Source organism: Macrobrachium rosenbergii, chromosome 51 (assembly GCF_040412425.1).
Source record: "Macrobrachium rosenbergii isolate ZJJX-2024 chromosome 51, ASM4041242v1, whole genome shotgun sequence".
Taxonomy (NCBI): domain Eukaryota; kingdom Metazoa; phylum Arthropoda; class Malacostraca; order Decapoda; family Palaemonidae; genus Macrobrachium; species Macrobrachium rosenbergii.
In genome coordinates, this window is record NC_089791.1 from 1,651,580 (window position 1) to 1,674,749 (window position 23,170).

General features: G+C 42.3%; 1 protein-coding gene across 1 annotated transcript; it reads left to right on the forward strand.

Annotated features, from left to right (window-relative positions):
- The first annotated feature begins 453 nt into the window (after window positions 1–453).
- Window positions 454–885, forward strand: LOC136833527 (uncharacterized). Its single transcript, XM_067095755.1, has one exon. It carries the CDS (start codon window positions 454–456, stop codon window positions 883–885), a length of 432 nt encoding a protein of 143 aa, XP_066951856.1.
- Window positions 886–23,170: the final 22,285 nt, after the last annotated feature.

Genomic DNA, 23,170 nt, shown 5'->3' on the forward strand with positions numbered 1-23,170 from the left:
TCTTATTTTCACTTGTTTCAATACAAGAGCCATACATTTGGAAGTTGTCCAGTCTATGTCAACCTCGGAATTTATATTAGCTTTCATTAGATTTTCTAATAGGTTTGGTGTTCCTGTTGCTGTTTATTCAGATAATGCCAAGTCCTTTGTTCAGGCTGGCAATATAATTGAACAGTTACTTACTTCTTCTGAGTTTGAGGAGAAGTTTAGGGTCACTTCAATTTCTCATAAGACTATCCCTGTGTACGCAGCGTGGTATGGTGCTGTTTGGGAAAGATTAATTAAAACAGTTAAGCATTGCCTTTTTAAAACTCTTGGTAGATTTACTCCTTCATTTTCTGAATTTGTCACTTTCCTCTCTCAGATTCAGAAAATTTTGAATAATAGGCCTTTAACTTATAGATCTTGTGAAAATGAGTTAGATATATGGTTGGCAGATTTATTCCTTCATTAATGTTTGGTAATTCTGAACAAGTTCCTGAGTGGGAGTATGGTGAGGAGGATGAGTATTCTTCTCTCCTTGCTCGTACTTTGGAAACTAGGGATGGACTTTATGAAAAATTTAAGGAAAGGTGGCTTTCTGAATATCTAGTAAGTTTGAAAGAAAAGGATAAATCTTCTTTTCATCCTCCAAGAAAGTGGGAAAAAGGGGAAATTGCTCTCTTTAAACTACCTTCCAAATCTAGAACTTATTGGCCATTGGTTAGAATTGTTGAAACATTCAGTGATAACGAAGGTGTTGTACGTACTGTTCGTATTGTTAAGCCAGATAAAAGTGAAAGTGAAGTTAATGTTAGTTTTTTAATACCTTTAGAATTATATTCTGAACTTAATGATCCTAATTTATATGTTCAAATTGAAGAACAAGAAGAAAATGTTAGTTAGTTGGAGACAGATGAAATACCTGACACTGAAACAGCTTTGCCCAATGAAACATCTACTAGGCCTACCCGTAGTACTGCTCTTGCCTCCAGAAACCTAATAAGAAGTTTAGCTCGGGAAGGCAGATTGTAAACAATGGTTTGTTTTTGTTTTATAAAAGTTGTCTTTTGTTGTCGAGTTAATCTATCAAAATGGTTCTTTGTGTAACCACTTTTCTTTTTGTTGTTGGGGAAGATGTAGAAATAGTTGATTGGAGAATGGTAATTTCATTCGTGGGAGAATAGTCGAATTGACTAGTTCGTTTGGTTCTTACTTTTTGTCCCCATTTTTGGTGTTCGTTTATGGACGGAAAGTAAACTGAATGATTGCCGTTTGTTAATATTAAATGTAAATTTTAACTTTCCCTTTTGTATTCTAATTGAATTAATTAATGTTAAATGTATTGTTTATAAGGAAACAGTTTTGTTTTCCGTCTTTATTTTTCAACGTTGTTCGAGAGTTTCGGACAAAGTGAAAGAAAACGGAGTTGTTGGCGGTTTTGGTCCGACAAGGAGTCTTCAGTCTTGCGGTACCAGTCGGAAAAAAGAACGGGTGTTCTGTCTCTTAAAGAGTGAATTTAAGGATTTTAAAATTCGAAGAATAAGAAGAAATTGTTCTTGAAGACGGTGCAGTTAAGTTGAAAGATAAAGACTTGCCTAAAATTGATTTGAGTTAGATAATTCTAACAAAGTCATTATTATTTTTTCTTCCTTTGAAAATTTCAGCAAGGAACATTCTGAGTGAAAATGGGACAAAATTCAAGTTTTGTTCAGTATCACCCATCCCTGAAATAGATGGGTATTCTTCTCTATCGTCCTCAATACTGTTGATGTCTGATTTTACCGAAGCCGCTGCTGCTATCAATATAGACATTTTTCTATTCTCTTCGCTATCTCCTTGTTTCTGATCTTTGTAGAACTCATTGAGAATGCTAGATGCTGTTTTTCTTAATGTCACTACATTGCTGTATTTTCCTGTTACCAATAATGAGAGAATTTCCAAAATAATCTATGAGCTTCCTCTTCAGGTATGGGATGTTATATGGATCTTGACAGAGGTTACCCATGCTCGTTTGTAAGTCTGAGAGTGTTGTGAGTTCCTCCTCCTCTTCTATAAACTGAGCAATAACAATCTGAAATGCCTCCTCTCTGGATACATCTACCTTTCGACCACTCCTATTCCTTTCTACTTTTTCTTTTAGGTCTAAGTCATATCTGGCTAGTAGGCTATTCTTCTTCCAGTTCTGAAATTTCCACTGCACACCTTGTGATATATAGCATCAGCTGCAGGCAAGTCTCTTGCAAATTCAACTCTTGATTTGACATCATCAGCCCACTTGTCTCCACGCTCCACGCAAGACCTTAGAATAGCATCTTGACAATTCCAAGTTGACACTCGAAACAAGTCTTCAAATGGGAATCCATCCACATCAACAGCCTTCACTGTACAATGAAGACAATGAGTAGCATACTGGAAAGCAGGCTTTTTCAGTCTTAATGATGGTGAAGGAAGAACATTTTCTTCTGCCATCCTCTTCTTGCTGGCTGCTATGTCTTTCTTGTTTGTATGTTTGTGCCTGCAACGAGAGTGGACAAGCTGGCCTGCTTGAACAGTAATGGAAGACCCTCTTTCCATGCTTGCATTGTTGATTGTAGATGCTGCCTTTTCACCAATTTGCACTGTTCCATCCTCAGCATCCACAGCACCACCACAGATTACACACACGGCCTTAAGTCTATCTAGTGGTTCATGCATGACTACCCGTCAGAGAAAGAGAAGTAGTCTGTAAATAGTTGATTTCTAGTTGTAATATATGCATGAATATAATAAACTGAGCAAAATTTAATTTTGTGTCATTGCATGTCATTAGTAAATCAATAATTACTAAACTGAACACATATTAATGTCTGAATGACTTGCTCTACATAACCTAAACAATTATACAGCATAGGTGAATTCAGTACGGATTTTGCAAATAAAAACCAAAGATCTGAACCCTCACTTGGGTAAGGTCAATGTTGCCCTTTGACACGGGGTACCCAGACGTGATGCTTGAAATGAATTCCTTTTGGTAATCTATATATTTATATATTAAAAAGTGGATACTTGAGATTTTTCAACCCAATGAGAATGGACGCCATTTTGAATATGGAATTATGCAAATTCAAGGTGGCTGAATTTGTCTTCTTTTTTTTTTTTTTTACTGTGCTGTTGCTAAGGGTCCAAACAACACATTCATGCAATAGAACAAACTGTTGCAAACAGTTTGACTGCTCCCCCCAATATTAATATATTATGCATGAAATTGAATTTGGCTTTATTTACTTTTGTGTGTTTCTTGTGCTAAATATTAGGATATACAGGGAAAAAAATACGTCAATACAATGATAAATCTTCACTCTTCAAGACCAGTTCTATAACATTTTGCCGTGAAATCAGTAGTTTAGGAGATATTGAAGGAAATGTGAGTACAGAATTGAATTTTTCAGTTTTTTCAAGAACGTGCTTTCCAATTTCGAGCTTGTTTTCTCAGAAACTTTCAATTTTAGGAAGCAACATATAGAGAAAAACATGTGTAGAATTTAATTTCCTATCTTTTTAATATCTATTCCTCTTACCTGTCCGATGCACCGTTTTGGAGAAAAATGGCAAATTGTGGAAACATTTACCCTACAAAAAGACTAAAAATATGAATTTCACTATTTCAAAATGGCCAAATTTGTCCCATTTTGGATATGGTGTGAATGTTTAAGGAAATATGAACTGATTTTTTGCATTACTGTATCATCTTGAGGCGTGGAGGAGAGTAGTATATTGAGCTGTACTTTAATACTCATTTGAAAACTGTGCCTCACCACTGTAGCACCACCTAGCAGGACGCCTTGTAATTAATAGGAAGTTCAATAAAAGGAACTCAAGTTTCAACATGGGTTTGCATGAATCCCTGCTTTTACTTCTGCTTTTGTACTTGCTAGGGGGAGTTGCCCCTTGATACACTACACAGACGAAGGCAGCCCTTGCCAAAGCCACCACATTAACACATCACAACCCCACCGCTTCCCTGAGACTTACCACCGACGCCAGCAACATTGCTTGTGGGGCGGTGCTGGAGCAGGTGTTAGATGGCTCCCCACGCCCGCTGGCCTTCTTCAGTCACAAGTTAACACCACTGGAGACCCGCTACAATGCATTCGACAGGGAGCTGCTGGCAATCTACCAAGCCGTGCAGCACTTCAAGTACCTCTTGGACGGCACCCCTTTTACCATCCTCACAGACCACAAGCCTCTAGTATATGCGTTCACGAAGTGCTGCTGCTGCCTCACAGCAGTGGCACTTGTCCGCTATCTCCGAGTTTGGCTGCACCCTTAGCTATGTCCCCGGCCAGAAGAACCCAGTAGCTGACATCCTATCAAGGGTCGAGATAAATTCCATCCACCTCGGCATAGACTACGAGGACCTGGGAAGGAACAGGCCGCAGACCCAGAAACAGCAGCCTACCACACGGCACATCGCAGTGAGATGGGAAGATGTGCTGATAGGAGGATCCAGTTCTACACTTCTCTGCGACACAGGAGAAAGCAGACGTTCGATGCCATCCACGGCCTGTCCCATCCATCAGGCCGAACAACATCGCACCTGATAACAGAGAAGTTCATGTGGCACGATATCAGGAAGGATGTTTGGCAGTGGAAGAAGAACTGCATGCCAAACAAGTAAAGTCACCCAGCACACGGAATCAGGCATCTGAGAATTCCCTCAACTACGTCGGCACTTCGGTCACATCCATGTAGATGTCATAGGTCCTCTGCCGCAATCAGGGGCGCCAGATACTTCCTGATGGTCATGGACCGTTCCACACGGTGGCTGGAAGTAACCCCGATAACGGAAGATGTGCAGGCCCTCCTGTTGAGTTGGATCAGCCGTTTCGGTGTGCCTGACAGCGTAACTACAAACAGGGGCCCGGCATTCTTGTCGGAGCTCTGGGTCGCCCTGGCACGCCTGATGGGGATAACTCTCCACAGTACGATGGCATATTAACCCCACAGCCAATGGCATGGTGGAAAGGGCCCACCATTCGTTGCAGGCAGCTCTGATGGCATGCTGTATCGATGACAATTGGAAGGCCCAGCTGCCCTGGGTCCGGCTGGGTTTCTGCACCACACTGAGGGCAGGTGGCAACAAATCCCCCGCAGAGAAAGTCTACGGCGAAACACTAGCTGTTCCGGGAGGGTTCTTCCCCATGGTGCCGGACAACGTGTAAAGTCCCCGCTAAGTGGGTTTTCTGTGATGGCGACCCATTTTCTTTGCCGCTCCTAGGATAACGGGTCACACAGGATCAACCATATCCAATCATTTAAACTGATTTATGTAAATATTTACCTGTTACCAACTTGTACGTTATGTTTTTTTTGCTCAGGTATCAGAATGTATTCAGCTTCATTATTGTCCATTTTTGTAACTCTGAGTGCATTTATTCATTGTATTTATTGTCAAATGTTATTGACCTCAGGTCACCCTGGCTCTCATTGTACTCCTCAGCGCGACGTCAGTCCGCCGCTATATAAACCGCCTGTGTCCTCAATAAAGTAGCAGTAACTTTATCCTGCTCGTTTCTTTCGCACCTCTTAAAAACGCAGATACTTACCCCCCAAGGCTGAGGGAAGTGGCACAGAAGTCCAAGCCCTGCTGAAAGACTTTCACGGACAGGACCCATGTCTACAGCCCTGGGGGCCTGGATACCTGTTCCCACATCTTCATCAGCATTGACGCCCACCGCCCACCCTTGACCAGACCATACTGGGGCCCAAACCATGTCGTCAACAGATCATCCAAGGCCTATCTCATCAACATCCACGGGCATGAAGACTGGGTTTTTGTCAACCGGCTGAAAATAGTTTTCCTGTTGGACAGCGAAACTCGGGAGGAAACCAGCAGGCGCCCCAGAATTCCTCCACAAAACGTGGCCGCAGATGATCCTGTCACCATCCCGAAACGGGGTCGAGGACGTCCCAAGGGCCGCACTAAGGAAGTCATCCGCTCGGCTAAGCCGCTGGACGATTCAGCAGTTGAAGCAGCCCCACACCCATAGGTATCAAGAACTCAGGGCCTGCTCCTGCTCCCAAAGTGATTCCGTGATTAATTTTTCAGATATCTTCCAGTCATTATTTGCTCTGACATGATATGCAAACCGTCGGTCCTTTACATTAGGAATTACTTTCAGCGTAGGCTGGAAATGGCCGTTAAAGTCTTTAGCAAGGTGGTTAGGCAGTAACTACTGCCAGGCAGGTGGGAATACCCACCTGCCCGGATATAAACATTCCAGTTTGCTTTCGGCCGTCATGCATTGCAGACGTGATTTTGGTTCTCTCTGCCTGACTGTCGTTAAGCTCTTATTATCCCGGTGGGATCTTTCTGTATTTTTGTGTATATATATGTGTGTTTGATATTTATTAATACAAACCCATGATTTGCGATAACATTGCATAAGCCATCGTTCCCTGCGCTGTGTCTTGGGTTTGACAGCCAAGGGCGTAATTTGAGAAGTGTAACCAAGTGGTAATGCTTTTCTTCCAGTAGCCTTTTATGTAGATACTGAAGGCGTTCCCCTGCACATTCGGAGATATTAGATTGGGATGTAATATCTTCGCTCCCCTACATTGATCGGGACGTAAGAGGTCGCTTCCCTTCTTGGGCTCCTGCCCTCCGTGTATAAGGGGCATCACTACTTCCTTCTTACTTATGCTGAGTGTTGCTTCGCCGCCTGCGCTTAGAGAACTACAGGGCAGGTGGGAGGTTGCGGGTGTCGTCTGTAAGTTCTCCTTCCACGACGCCCTTGGTGGCCTCTCCTCTGTCCTTTTTTCTTCCCGTAGGTTCTTCCTTTCTCCCTTTCAGTAGAGATCTCTCTCCTTCGCCCTCTTCACCTGCTCGTTGGGGGAGGACCACAGGGGGAACGGCAGTAGGGTGACCTCTTCTAGAGTACCTCCTCTCGGTGTGTAGGGCAGTTCCCCTTGTAGTGAGAGGAGTCTCCCTCTACTAATCATCTTTGCTTTTTCTTTCAGGTTGACAGTGATCATCGCAGACACAGCAGCAGTTAATTTTGTGTTGCTTTGGGATCGACCACAGTACCTGGTTAGATGACGTATTTCCATGTCGAGATCGTTCTGACTCTGTTCCCGCTGATGTGGATCGATTGCTGTCATTGCTGGTCTTCATGTATGCTGTTGTGCTGCCTCTGGCGTATCTGTGGTCCATCTGCTCCTACTGTTCCCTGTGTTATGCTCTTGTTAGCTCAATGACAGTCTCTGGGCTGCTCTTCCTGGTCTTCTGCCGCAGCCGCCCTGATCGTTCCTGTCGCTGCTGGTGACTTTCATGTGACATTTCTGTCCGTTGCAGTAGCTCCTGCCTTCTGAACCACTTCCGTAGCTCCTGCATCGGCTGTCCTGATCGTGCCTACTGCTGCTCCTGGTGGTCGTGCCCGGGGCCGCTTCCTTTGTGTTCCTGCCAACTGCCCTGGAGGTTACAATGTCCATCATCCTGTAGAAGATGTCGGCGTGAAGGTGAAGGAAGTCACCTTGTGGAAGTGACGTTCCTGGCCATTGCAGTAGCTCCTGCCTTTCGAACCTCTGCTGTAGCTCCCGCATTGGCTGTCCTGATCATGCCTGCTGCTTCTCCTGGTGGTCGTTCCCAGGGCCGCTTCTGTTGTGTTCCTGCCAGCTGCCCTGGAGGTTATGATGTCTGCCATCCTGTAGAAGATGTTGGCGTGAAGATGAAGGCAGTCGCCCTGTGGAAGTGGTGTTCCTGGCCGTTGCAGTAGCTCCTGCCTTCCGAACAGCTGCTGTAGCTCCTGCATTGGCTGTCCTGATCATGCCTGCTGCTTCTCCTGGTGGTGGTGTCCTGGGCCGCTTCCGTTGTGTTCCTGCCTGACTAACCTGGAGGTTACCATGTTTTGTGTCCACCATCCTGTAGAAGATGTCGGAGTGGAGGTGAAGGAAGTTGCCCTGTGGAAGTAGCCACCATCTTCTTCATCTTATGTTCAAGTTCGTCTTCTGGTGTCTCTTCCCTTCCTCTCCCGAGGTCCAAAGGGGTCCTGGGAATCGGACAGACCTCCATCAGCTGAAGGAGAGGAAGGCTGCTTCTTCCCCTTGATGCCCTTGGACGTCTAGGAACTGCCTCCTTTCGAGGAGGCAGTGGGTCTCTCGTTGGCTCTTCCTGTCCTTCAGGTTAGGAAACTGATTCACATAGCCCTGGGTTTTATGTTTCGGAAGCTGTGGGTGCGCAGACCTCAGTTTGTGATCCCATTCCCAGTCCTAGAGGTTCTGCCTCCAAGACGGGGGCTGCTTCGGGTGCTCGTTCATGAACCGCTCCGAGTGCTCGAGATTCTATGGAATATCGAGTATCCAGATCTGGTCTGGAGAGATTTTCCTTGGCCCAGTTTGGGAGCAGTGCGAGAGAAAGGGCCAAGGCACCCAGGTGTCTCAGCTCTTCCTGCCAGCACCACAAGCGCTCCCCGAGTGCTTGCCAGTGCTCGGTCGGGTTCCCAGCTTTGTGTCTCGATCCTGTCGGTTCGAACACAAGAAGAAGCAGGGAATAGATTCCCTTTTGGAGTCCTGCAGGACTTCTAAGGGACTGACTCTCTTCCGGGAGACAAGTTTCTTCCTGCCCTTGGGCAGGAACCGATTCGCATTCTCCTGTGGGGTCTGTCATTTCGGGGGCTGCGAGAGGGAGGCCTCTCGAGGCCACGCCCACTTTGCCAGCCTTGGAAGTCTGCATCTAAGACTGGTTCTGTGCTTGGCTCTTTCAATCTCTTAGGAAACTGAAAGCAGCCGGTCCCAATTTTTAGGAGTCTCTTGGGTAGCTCGAATTCTGTGAATCATGAGTGCTTTCCTGACGAGAGGCACAGGACGAGAGAAAGTGCTGAGACAACCAGGTGTCTGGGTGCCGAGACACCAAGGTGTCTGGGTGCTGAGATATTAGGTGTCTCGATACTGCCTGCCAGCTGCTTTGGTTGCTCGGTTATGCTTCATTCTTGTGTTCTTGAATCTTAGGGTTCAAGCATCCAGGATAGCAGACACAGAATTCCCCTTTGAACCTTCTTCTCTAGGGGCCTCGGCCTCAAAGGAATTTAGAGTTCAGGAAACTAGCAACAGTTCATGGCAGAGGAGTTCCATCCCGCCCAGTTCTGATTGTGTTTGCGCTATCAGCTCTGCTTAGCTCGGCCCTTGGTCGTGCTTACGAGACTGACTCAGCTTGACTCGGCTTGCTCGGCCTGTGAGACTGGCTTGGCTTGGCTCAGCTTGCCCCACCTGCCTCCCAGTCCACCGCATACCAACCAGCTGGATCGCATTCGCGTGATCGGCTCGGTTTGGTGCGGCTCGGCTCGGCCCTCCTTGGTTTTTTCCAATTCCGGTTCTTGGCCATTTTCGAGCGAACTTTTTGCTCTTCCCAGGAAAGCGCTTTGCCACGGCACAAGCGCTCTTCTTCCCCCGTGTGGCAGTAATCTCCTTCAGTTGATTGTATTATCGTTCACAGTCCGCCTCTCCTGCTTATCTTACTGGTAGGACAGGTAGGGGTACTCTTTCTCTTCACCTGTTCTCATCTCCTCTCAGTTGTTCTGAGAGGCGCGAGACGGACAGAGAGAACTCTGACAAACTTATTTTTAGAGTTCGGCTGCCTGACGTGCTTTTGGGTGTCGGTCCCCCAATTCTCTCGTAGTATAACCAGGTAGCCGAGGAAGGTTTCATGGGATCTGTCAAGGTCTCCCTCCAAGGGGAGAGGTACAGGAGTTTCACGCTTCGGAAACAGCGAGGGTCTTCCTCTTCAAGTTGCGATTGCCCTCATGTTTTCAGAGAACTTCATGCCAATTCATTGGCGTGAGGATCCCAGGGATAGGACTGTGGCTCCCCCAATGAATAATCTTCATCACTTGCAACCCTTGCAGTTCCAGAGGGGCCGAGAGCGTTCTCGACCTGATGAATTCTTTTCTTCGAAGGAGTTCATTCAGGTCGAGACACCAAGCTTCTCCCCTGCCTTGACAGAATATGAATTCTTCTTGCCTCAAAGGGTCTTGCTGACTGCAGTTTTGTGGGCAATTCTGGTGCTAAGAAGAAGGACTTTGTCCCAATTTGAATCTCCGGTTTCATAAGTCCCAAGTTGGCTCGACCCTTAGGAATGAACCTTTACTTGGTTCTGCCTTTCTCTTTCAGAGATTTGCCAGATACCTCAGTAATCAAGGTTTGTACCAGGGCGCTGCCTTGTCCTTTGGACAACGGCCAAGACCTTGGGGTCTTAGTCATCTCGACTCAACCTTGAGTTCAAGCCACCTCCCCTCAACTCCTTAGCTTAGAAGTCCCAGGCTTCGGAAGAAGATTGCAGAACACATAGTTCTCTTCTTCCCTTCTAGGAAAGTGCACATAACTGTGTCTCTTTCCACCCTCTTTCCCATATGGGAGGAGGGAAGAAGGGAAGAGAGAAAAGAAGTATTGATTGGAAAGAAGTTCTCCCACTGCTGATGCCTGGATGAAATGATACTTATCGAGTCTCTGGTGCTCGCAGCGACATTGCCGAGACCTGGGAATGGATTCCTTCAGGAGACATATCCATTTCCCTTTGGTCTCAGCAATTCTTTTCATCGAACTTCCATCCCGCCTTCTCTCCCATGCTCCCAATTTGGGAAATGCCAGCCTGACTAGAGTTAATTGTCTCGGTACCCTGTCATCTTGCAGAAGCTTCTCCATGGTGGAGAATGGAAGTCTGCTTCCATTCCTCCATCTTCTTTCCTCTTCGAAGTATGAGGAAAGAGTTAGGCTAATGCTTGAAGGAACCTTTGAATATGCTTGCACATTCCCCTCACATCTTGTGTCTACTTACGGATTCACTGACTGAGGAATAGGTGCACACCGGTAAGACCTTGTCTTGAAGGTGTGTGACCGACACTATTAGGGTACCTTCTCATCACTGCCCTGGGCTCAGGGCAGTCTTTTGGCTATCCGAGAATTCAGGATGAGTTTTGTGACACTCAGTGGTTTTGTTGAACAACAAAACCACAGTAGTGGCATTTGTCAACAAACAAGAGGGAATTGTTTTTTCCTCCTGTTTCATCTGTCAAGATTTACAGGTACTCGAGTGTTCTATCGCACACTTGACAGCTCAATTAACCAGATGCATTCCCGGTGTGGATGTATTGGTAGGTGAGCCTGGCTTTGGGTTTGAGTGATGAGGACAGAACGTGCTGCTCACTCTTTTCTTCATGACGATTCATGCAGAGACTGCTCGACTGAGAAATCCCTACCGTCTTTCTGTTGCCTTCATACCAAACCAGGGACTGCTATGGTGAGGCATCCTGTCTTTTTTGGGGAAAATTCAATATCTACCTTTTTCCCTCCATATTTGTCTGTTTTGCTAGGGGTTCACAAGCATGGCTCACCCAGAGTTACAGACAAATACTTGAAGACTTCGCCTTCATCTGACCTGAAAGCCGAGGCACTGAGAAGAGTTCTGCTTGACGAAACCTCCTGTAGCAGCTACACAAGAAGCGGTTCGTGAGGCAGTACTTCCCTGTGTGTTCTGGACTAGGAGACTTTCCAGCTTTCCTTGCAAGCACAGGCTTTCTCGCCAAGCGGCAACGGATATAGCTGGATATCCCTTGAAGTCCTCTGCAAGTCCTTTGCTGGTGGGTGTCCACGGGACTTCTTCTCAGGTCAGAGTCACTCTTCAAGTCTGGACTTCCTCATCTTCTCCGCCGAGGGTTGCTTCTCTCCCTTTCATTGGTGAAACACATAGGCCCTTGCGACCTGGTGTTCTACCTGAAGTAGCCTTCATCTCCTCAGTTGAGAGTTAGCTACAGACGAGAAGCTCCTTTGGTCATGCTGTTCCAGGGAACTGTTCCCTGGGTGGCATGTGACTCTCGTATAGGATTCCTGTCCGTGCTCTGCATGTGCCTTTATGAGAGTCGTCGGATAGAGATGTGCCCTCTTAGGACCATCTCTCATCTTACTCCGGCCTTGGCATAGAAGATGGAAGAACAAGGATGGGGATCATACCTCGACTCCTTCTCAGATGTCGTAGGTGGACTCCAAATCCATTGGCATCTACTGTCAGGTTCGAGTCCTTCTTGTTTCCCTCGTCCTTGGACTTTGTGTCGATGATCCAGATCATTCGTTACTTTGTCCTGTTATGGTGTTGTGGTACTTTCCGAAAGGCTCAACACTCCTGTCTGGATGTCGTCAAAATTTTCACTGGTACTCTCTCTCCCAAGGAAGAAGTGCCTAAGGACACATCTTCCTCCTGGCTTCGTGAAGTGATCAAAGGAGGTACTCGGCAGCTGATGACGACGATATTGGTACCTTCCACCCGAGAGCTCACAAAGTTGATGGCTTGGTCCACCCCTTGCATTCTGGAAGTTTCTGTCGGTCTGGAAGCAAGACGTGGTCTCATAGACCACATTCTTGTCTTCCTGTGGTCTTGCCCACAGGCCCTTGGAACCTTTTTTCCTTGGCCCTGTGGTGGCTGCTCTACAAGTTGTGTTTTTTTACCCGGCTCCTTCAAGAGGACAAGTAGCATCTTGCTGAAGTGTTGGTTCTGGAAATGAGAAGGATTCCGAGAGTGACTGGCCTCTCTTCCTCCTCCTTCCCTGTCTTCCAGCTTCTTCTCCTTCGGGATGAGAATAGGACTCGAACCAATAGCTGCTGGATCTGGCGCTGATGCGGTAAGACTACACGTTGAGCACCCATTCTATTTTTCTTATAGAATCATAGAAGCAATTCTGCTCCTTCCTCTAGCAAGAGGAGGAAGGAGAGACTGGCAATAAGGGAACCCTATCTCGGCTTTTCCTTACTGCCTCCGACTCTAGATCCTTCCAGCCTATTTCGTAAGAGTTACATTTCCTCACTCATGCGAAAAGGTCCAGTATCTGACATTTGACCTTGCAGTTCTTACACTCCGATCATATGTCACAGGCACGGTACTCCTCCTTGCTCTTTCGACCAGGAGGAGTAGCCCAGGTGTGCAGAACTCCAGTCAGTTCAGGAGACTCACTCAGATTCCTCCTCTCCGACTGGTGAGTCTTCCTAATGTAAAGGACTGACGGTTTGTATATCATGTCAGAACAAATCACAATTTTTGAAAGTAAATTATATTTTTCCTAACTATACAAACCTGAGGTCCTTTACATTACATATTATGCCCGCCTCATGCCACCCCTCAATCTGAACCTGGAATGAAAGGCAAACTGCAATGTTTACATCCAGGCAGGCGGGTATTCCCGCCTACCTGGCGATAGTTACTGCCTAACCACCTTGCTCAAGAGTTTAACGGCTGTTTCCAGCCTACGCTGAAAGTAATTCCTAATGTAAAGGACCTCAGGTTTGTATAGTTGGGAAAAATACAATTTACCTTAAAAAATTGTGATTTTTGTAATTATTGTTTTGGGGGGGGGTTACTTGTAAAGACGTCAGACATCTCTTCGTTTTTGCATCAGTCACATCATGCATTGCATTTCTTAATGTGTCAAGACTTTCATGTAAATAATCATGTGTAGAATTTTTTGGCCTTTCCGCCGATATGTATTTCATCATTGTACATTTATTATGTCTCTCAAAATTGCCATTTGTTTGTCTGTCAACAAACACAAATTGCTCAGAGTGCGGACCACAGCGATCGGAGGTCGGGCACCACGTTTTCGTCCGCAATCTGCCATGTATACCTGGACTCAGGTAATAAATAAGTTAATGCCCAGTTGACCTTTCTTGTCCTCACAAGCCAAGGGCCAGTCTTGACTAACACTACTTAATTCACCTTCGGCTTCTGTTGACACAGATCACGGTTCTGACTCCATCTTAATTTTAATGAACCAAAGTATTGTGATTGAGGTTGAGTTCATTTGTGTCAGGCTCTGACCATACGTGATTGTCTAAAAGATTGATTAAGGGTGACAATTCTATGTCTCGTCCCTTGAGTAGCTTGTTAGCAGTTCTGTTCCTGACGAGTCTTCAACGTACGTCAGAGGTTGTGAGTTCACTACGCACTCAGCGTCTTTCGCCACTGTGAGGAACTCATCATAACTAAGCAGTTTCCAACATAGGGAGGTGCTGACTGTGGCCTTAGTTAGCCCACTAACCATTCAAGGTGAGCTTCTTTCCAAGGACTATGGGGTGTTTGGAAATGCCATGTGATGCGATTCTGTGAGCAATAAAGCTGCAATTCCTCTTGAAATTTCTGAGCTTGCCAGAATGACGCATGGTTATCTGAATACAGATGCATTGGTTGGCCTTGGGTTGTGGTGAGGCTACTGGAGTGTTGATGACTCTGACGGCGGTGAGATCGGTGACTACATCTAGGTAGATGGCTCAGGTGCTGAGACATACAATGACTGCAATGTACACCTTGATGTGTTCTCTTTGTCCTTTGGCCTGGAGTGCACCTGTGTGGTCAATGGCAATAGCAAAAAATGGGTGCTTGATACTGGTTCAGTGCACAAGGAGGGGGCAATGGCGGCCAACTGTACTTTAGCCTTCGATTTCCAGCAGTTCACACACCCTGCAAAACGGTTTGACGAAAGATCAGATATTAGGAGTGTGATATCTTTGGCTGTACAAGAAACGAAGAGTAGGAAAAGGACAGCGCATGTTGGAGATATGTAGGTCTGAAAGCAACAAGTGTACTAAACATGATTGTTTAGGTATAAATGGCAACTCTTTGGTGGTGCTGGTTTCGAAGAGACGAGTATTAGCCTGGGACCATTTTAGATTGTTTTGAACAATGATATTTTTTTAATTTCAGGTCAATGGGGTTATTATGAAGAAGGTGATTCTTAATGGCCGATACGAATTGATCTTGTTCTTGGCTAATAAGAACGACTAATGGACCAATATTTAACTTACAAAATCTAAGAACCATGCTGATAACATTCAATACTTTTTTAATTTTACTGAAACGATTCAACTAAAAAACTGGAGCTGCAATTGGTCTTACATTAGATTGCATTGAAAGAATAGGCACATCTATGATGATATCATGCGATGGGAATAAGTCAGGATTCGAAATCCATGAGGGTCCATGCATCCATAAATTTGATTTTTTAAACTCTCTATGATTAGCTCCACGTGATAAGGGATCAGCAGGATTTGAGTTTGTGGGAGCATACTTGATTGGAAATCCACTATTAGCGATTCTATGTGCACGATTACCAACAAAGACTTTCTTCGTTTTATAGGGGTTGAGCGTCCATGCAATTGCAACTTGTGAATCAGACCAAAGCATAACTGTCTTAAAGGTATGAAGGTTAACGAGATGTTTAGCTAAACGACAGCTAAGGATCAATGCAGCTAACTCAAGCTTTGGTATTGAGAGTTTACCATGAATGGGATTCACGTTTGATTTTGATGTTAACTCGTGACTTTCTTCAGCTAAGTAATTGACCATATAGGCTGTAAGAGACGCATCGCACTGATCGTGGTCTCTTTCGAGTATGTGTGTGTCATCCATTCGGAGGGACCGAGATAAAAACAAGAGCATCCCGTTCTCTCTCTCTCAAGGAACGCAACTTCTACCATACAATATTTCCGTCTGTTTCTCCCTAAGCATTGTTGTCTCTATTTATGTACAATCACCACTACTTGCATTGCCATGCAAGCATTCAAATCAGGTACTCATAATGTTCCACCGAATCTTCTGTATCAAATTGTATGTATGTTTCTGTTTGTGAAGATGCCAAACATCTCACCATTTCACATATATTATGCTACTGCATTGTATTCATTAATCTGTCTCGAATCTCATGCAATTGGCCATATGTGGAATTTCCTGGCCTTTCCATTGATATTTATTTTATCACTGTACGTGTATTATGTCTCTCACAATCGCCATCTGTTTGTCAGCCGACAAACACAGATGTCCGAAACATACCTCTGTTTTGCCCTGTCTGTGTGTAGATACTACTTTGTGGCTCGCACCAGCCAATAAGAAGCTTCGAAGAATCTGTACATTCATTCAGTAAGGAACCACCAATAAACCAGTCAACACCCAGCCAGTATGTCACTCTATTCCTGTGTTTCCCAACCTTTTTACCTTCGTGGAACCCTTCCAATAATAGTGATGTCCCAAGGAACCCCTACGTAAGAAAATATTTTACAATCTTATTTATTTATATTTCTCCTTCATAATACAAGCAATATTTTTCTTTTTATAATCGGTTTAGGTAAAAAAAAAAAAATGGTCTTTCTCAAATTTATTGACAATTTTGAAAAAAAAATCAACATATTTTTCTGACAACTAGTTCAAACACATAATAACTGGATCCTTTTTCCAGTTTATTCACAATTCAAAAATAACTGGAATAATCTATTGAAGAGGCAATATCAATCAAAATAATACGAACAAAAATATATTGGCCCAGAATGAAATGTGCTTCTTCAATGTGACACTTGTGCTTGTCTTTTGGAACACAAATGCCTAATTCGAGGTCGAATCTTTGATAAGCACACACGCATTTCTTCTTCTACTGAAAGGAGACAGTTTCTTTCCTTGCTCTTTATACTTGTCAAATGAGAAAAAGCTTGCTCACACATGTAGGAAGTGGAAAACTGAAGCAAAATATATATTACTTTTCTGTGAATGGCAGGATATTCTTTTTTCACTGAAATCCAGAACTTGTCTAAAGATAGGTCTGTAAATCTCATCTTGAGTGTACGATCTGACTGTAATACACAAAGTTCTTCCTCTTCTCTTAAATTCAAGTTCTTGGGATGGGCAGGACATTCAGAGAAAGGATCCCTCACCCAATCAAACTCGGGTTGAAAGGGAGGGAAAATAATGTTCAATTTTTATTTGCAGCTCTTCTAGGTGCTTTTGAATAAGACTTGAAATTTGCTGGTATCCATCTTCACTTTTAAGCCCCTGCAGTAGCTGAAACATTTTAAGGTTTCCTTTTGAAACATGGTTTTTCCAAAGGGTTAGTCTTCTTTTAAATCCAAGAATCTTATCACTTGAAGTCAATACATTTTCTCCAGAGCCTTGCAGTGACCTATTCAACTGATTCATGTGCTGAAAAATATCTGCTAAGAAGGCTAGCTTCTGCAACCATTCTTCATCTTCAAAGCACTCAGCGAAATCTGACTTCTTGAAAGTACTCCTGTAATTCACTTTTCAGGTCAAACACTCTATTTAGAACTCTTCCTCTACTAAGCCACCGAATTTCTGTATGCAGCAGGAGATTTTTATGTTCTTTGTCCAAGTTTTCACACAACTGGTCTTTGTTTGATAAAGTTCACCATTTTGATGACGTTATCAAAAACTTTTTTCAATTCATCTCCAAGAGCTTTTGAAACCAGTACCTCTCTGTGAAGAAAACAGTGCGTAGTGACAGCATCAGCATTTTCTTGCTTTACAAGAGAAGCGAAACCTCTGATTGAGCCTACCATTGATGGGGCACCATCAGTGCAGATGCCAATACAGTTCTTCCAGGAGAGACGTCTTTTTTCCAGATATGAAGACAAAATATTAAATATATCTCTTCCTGTACTAGTTTCAGGTAGTTCTTTGCAACAAAAAAAAGTTTTCTTGAATTTCACCCTCATTGACAAATCTTACGAAAGCTACGACATGGCACTTATTGCTTAAATCTGTTGATTCGTCAACCTGAATACAAAAACTGTCATTTATTAGTTTATCACACAAAACCTCCTCAGCATCACGTGACATGTCATCAATGCGTCGACTTATCGTATTGTCTGAAAGTGTGGGAGTTCAGTCATTCACTGATACTGATCATGACAGACATGATAGCCCCAAAAATACTGTCAGGCTTGAGAGTGATATTAATACAGATTGTGCTGTATATCAGGTCTGCAATAATATTCAGTTATGAATTATTGTTGATTTTATAAAAGCGTTTTCATAAAATCAACAATAATTCACACCTGGATATTATTGTGGACATGATATACAGCATATCCCGTTCTCGATCTAGAGGAGAAAGACCTCAATACAGATTGTATCACTGCAACTGGTATTCAGTATTTACTCTGTGCATCGAGGAGCAACAGATGACTAAAATTTTCTTTAAATGTTAAAGAATTAGTACATAACCTACATGACTTGCATCAGGCATTATCTCTTCCTTGTTTGCTCGTAGTTTTTTCTGAATGAAAATTTAAGTCCTTGCCCAAATCCCATTTCTCTCTCTCTCTCTCTCTCTCTCTCTCTCTCTCTCTGACACATATTGTTCCAATTTGATGATGCATTAAATTCAACATTCCTTTTCTCGAGCTGACATAAATTGAAATAATTTCGTAGGTCGATTCATGCATTCTTCCGCTAAGTGGCGTTAGTCGGTGTAATTTGTGCATTGTATATCTTTTTCACTTGAGATCTTGATGGCATTTCCATGGGCTAAATGAGCACTATATTTCTTGAGGCTCTGGAGCACTCTCACCGGGTGTTCTGCTTCCACAATAAATACTACACAAAAAGTCAAAAAAGATGAAACGGACCTGGTGAAGCAAACATCTGCCAAGAATGCTTGCAGGGAATGTGCTCGGTGTTTAGTTTGGCTTATTTAGCACTCACACAGGTTAATAGTTTATGCTGCTGAAAATTCATGGACTGATTTAGTTTCTAAAGCTGGATAGTTCAACCGAGAGATAGAGAGAGAGATCAGCATTAGAATCTTGGTCTTATACCCAATAAGCTATTTAATCCGTGGCGTCAATTAATGTTACATTGAAACCTTTGTATTTTTAAATTCCTTCTCTACTGAAATACGCTTTAAAATCACCTAAGCTGTCCGTTGCTGGTAGTGGCTATCCTAACCCTCCACCTGCTTTCAGTCAAATTTTAAAACCTCTGGCTTTAGTCCATTTTTGTTTCTTTGTTTAACAGTTACAAAAGCTTCTGGATTCTCTTAACTATTTCGAGCAGTGAATGTTTTGTAGTGTCCTGGACAAGCTGTTTCTGATTCACATGCTGTTGAAATGGACCTAATGTTTCTCCTTTGTTGAATGGCGAAAAGGGACAAAAATCGTTTCCAACTGTGCTTGCTCCAGCTTGCGAATGTGTTGACTTTAGTTAACAGTAAATGATTCTTTCTATTTCGATTTCCCACTTGTAAAGCAAGTGGCATACGGGTGCACACAAGAAACACACACACACACATACATACATACATACATACATACATACATACATACATACATACATACATATATATATATATATATATATATATATATATATATATATATATATATATATATATATATATATATATATATATATACATACATACATACATACATACAGACAGACAGACAGACAGAAAAGTGTGTATATGTGAGTATGAGCTGTTTCTTTGAGGCATTAGTAGTTCCAAGAGAAGGCACCACAATGAGCACTACATGTTCATTAATTGCATGAAACATGAGAACCTCAAGTCTAGAAAACTACAGTTACACACCTACACAGTGGTCTCGTATGAAACGTGTTCAGCGTCCTCCACCCCCTACACACACATACTACTCCATTGATCTCTCAAGTACTCATCTTGCACCACCCTGTCGCCTTCCATTCTTTCCACATGACCGAACCATTTCAAAACACTCTGATCCATACTTTCACCTGTGCTGACATCGTTACAGCTTCTTCTATGTATGTCAGCATTCCCGTCTTTCAGTTCATCTTATGCTATAATCCATTTCATCTTATGCTATTATCATGCTGAACATCTACAATTTGTTTCCAAATAAACGGTAGTTGGTTCAATAAACACTTCCTACATTTCTACTTTTACCGTTCTTGTTCCACCTAGACTTTGATATACCTCCTTTTTTCAGCTGACCATTATCTTGTATATTTTACTCCTTCACCTATCCATAATATCATTCATTGTTAACCAAGGTATACTTTTTTCTTCTTCCTGGATTACATTTACCCTTATAACCTTATTCAGACTCATTTATACAAAAACATGGATTCTCTTACCAATTTCGAGCAGTGAATGCTTTTTGTCTATCAGTTCTTTTATGAGCTTAATCTGGGTACATATTGTGTCACAGCAAGTCTGTCCCTTTACTTTTTAAACCTCCTGTTTAACTAATCATAAATATCTCTTGATCTGCATATCTTTTTCTGGCCTAAACCTACACTTCTCTTCCCTAAACTTAATCTTTCCGTCATTTGTCTTAGTTTCTCAGTCAGAGTCTATCATACAACTTCATCTCCTCCCTCCTGGAACAATTATTCCTCTCGCCCATTCCTTTAATAAGTTTCCCTCAACCAGATCTAATTTACAAACACTGGTAAAACACTCAGTAACGCTAGCACCACTATACCACAACGTCTCATTAGTCACCCCATCAACTCCTGGTATCTTTCACATTTTAAACCTCTTAATTGCCTTCTTTCCATCCTCAACACTCGTTCTAACTAGTAATCAAAATTTACATAACACTTTCATTTTCCATGATTTAACTTAGCCTCTCCTCTATCTTCCTCATTCAACAAATCTTCAAAATACCAACTCCATCGATCCAGGGCTGCATTCCTACCAGGCAGCATCTCTGTATTTGCATGTTTTACTTTGGGATTCGTTTGTTTATTGACTCTTTTCTACATCTACTTCCTCATGGCACAACTTCATACTCTCCCTAAAGTTCGTGCTTTCCTCTGCTATACTGTATGTTCTTTTGAAAGACTTCTTTTCCTCTACTTATTTCTTCTTGACTGCCCTCTCTGTCCTCTTGAATACTGATACATGATCTCTTTTGCCATCCGCACCTCTGATAATAATTTTTATCTTTCATTAAAACTCTCGTTTCTGTATTGCATCACACAGTCCTTATGATCTCATCATGTATTGTTACATCACCCAATTCCTTCATCCAGCTCCATATCTGTAGCTACATCCGTAATTCATTCATTTTCTCTTCATATTCGCTTCACATTTCTTTATTATGTTATACCTGTACATTATTGTGGCAAAATTTCACCCCTTCATCTTGAATTTATACAGTGTATCTATTCTGACTTCGACAAATAAAGATAAAGTCCCTAATGTCCTTACATACTGTCTTTATCAATTCCATCAACTCCCTTCCCAAGCGCAGTTCGCGAGGCTTCGTTCTCATAATTATGGAATTCAGAAGCCTACCATCAATGCCACCAGCTCTTTCTGTCACCTACCCTTGCGATCAAACCAACTAGCATCATCATCCTTTTGCATTTTCAAACGAAGCCAAATAGAGATTCGCTCACAGTCTTTTTACTCAAAACAATATATATCTACTATTATATATTTTACTCCCATTCCGCTGAATTTTACCAAGACATCCCGGGAATGACACATCAGTGCTCTCTCAACCATCGTCAGTCTTCCTGACACTAAAAGTCCAATCCCAGACGCAATCATTATTTAACTGCTCATTTCTACATACACTTACCTTTTCACCTTTCTCTCACTAAGTGCTAAAATATCAGCTTTCTTGGCATAAACAGAATCAACTATTAGCTTCTCTTTAAACACATCCTCTTGAAGTAAAAATTCAGATTATATATATATATATATATATATATATATATATATATATATATATATATATATATATATATATTATTTATATATATATATATATATATATAAATATATATATATATATATATATTATTTGTATATATATATATATATATATATATATATATATATATATATATATATATATATATATATATATGTGTGTGTGTGTGTGTGTGTGTGTGTGTGCATATATATATATATATATATATATATATATATATATATATATATATATATATATATATATATATATACTATATATATATATATATATAGTGTAAGTGTAAAGTCTACATGATGATTAGCTTGCGCAGTGTGCCTGGAGATGTTTGCAGTATAGCTTTGATTGTGAGATTAAAGACAAAAACCAAGGAAGAACTGTATGGGTTAGGAATGAGACTACAAATAAGTTGTTACTTGTATTGTATATGGATCTCGATGAAAAATTGGCTGATATATTTTTGGCGATGCTTTTTATACACGCAACATTAGTAAATAGCAACTAAATTAAACTACATTGCAATTTTACTCTCATATTCTTGATTAGCAACCCAATATAATAATTCAGATGGTAGCCTCCCCGTAGGTATTTAACTACGGGGAAAAATAATAAAATTTTAAAGGTCATAAGCCATGTTCATAGGTTCTGGCAATTGAAAGCTCCCTGGTCGGCTACTTATTTGAGCTTTATCCTTTTAATGTTCAAGATTCATAGTAGTAATTGCATAATAACTGATTTTACCCAGTTGAAAACGTTTAGAACAGTGGGCACAGTCACAGAACAGGTTGGGTTGCATTCCTCATGTGAAACAACATCCAATGAACTGAAACTAATTATCAAGTTCACTTTTATTGATACAGTAGTCTTGATAAAGCATCTTCTCTGCCGAGTGCTCTATTTTTGATTAGACAGTTTTGTGAACATGTTGTGTGTTCTTACTAACAAATATCCGATAAGAATATGTAAACGTGAGAGTGACTGGTTAAGTGTTAAAGTAGATTTCTGCCAAGGTCATAATGTGATCTTGTCCTGTCTGATATTTATACGGATAGAGTGATAGAGCAACCTGGAGGTGTATCTTATGAGTTTTGGGTTGCTGGGTTTGATGAGCATGACAAACAAACTTCGAGAGTTCGTAAGAGGTGCCTGCTGGAAGCTGGGTCAGCACGATGAATATTATGAAGGTTAATGGTAGCCACGAGAATGGCACGATTGATGCGAATGAAGATAGTGGAACAATTCCTGCAAGTAAGTCTGTCATGGAACATTCCATTCCCGCAATTAGAAGTGATTATTGACTGCCTTCAAAATTCAGTGATTTTCATCCTCATCATATTTTAAGTGACACTCTCAACATTGACTTATTTCCAATGGATCTAGATTCTTTCCTCTTCAAAATTGTTCATTGAGGCGGTTTCATGTTCCTCTTGGTCAAAGTGTCACTATTCCAGGATCATTACCTCTGTCTTTCCTTCTCGCATTATAATTACATTCCTCCGGGGTGATTTCTGGTCGGGAATGCCTTCGCCAACTTTTTCTCCTTTCCAGCAGAGCTTCTGGGCCTGGACTCGTCTCTTCTTGGAATGCTGCTAATTCTTGCTTCTCTTTCCCTCAGATTCCCTTTGCGTTATTAGAGAGAGAGAGAGAGAGAGAGAGAGAGAGAGAGAGAGACGGAGAGATCGTG

What these genes read in the sequence shown, in the direction of transcription:
- LOC136833527 (XM_067095755.1), top strand. Translation starts at nt 454, where the DNA reads ATGTTTGGTAATTCTGAACAAGTTCCTGAGTGGGAGTATGGTGAGGAG.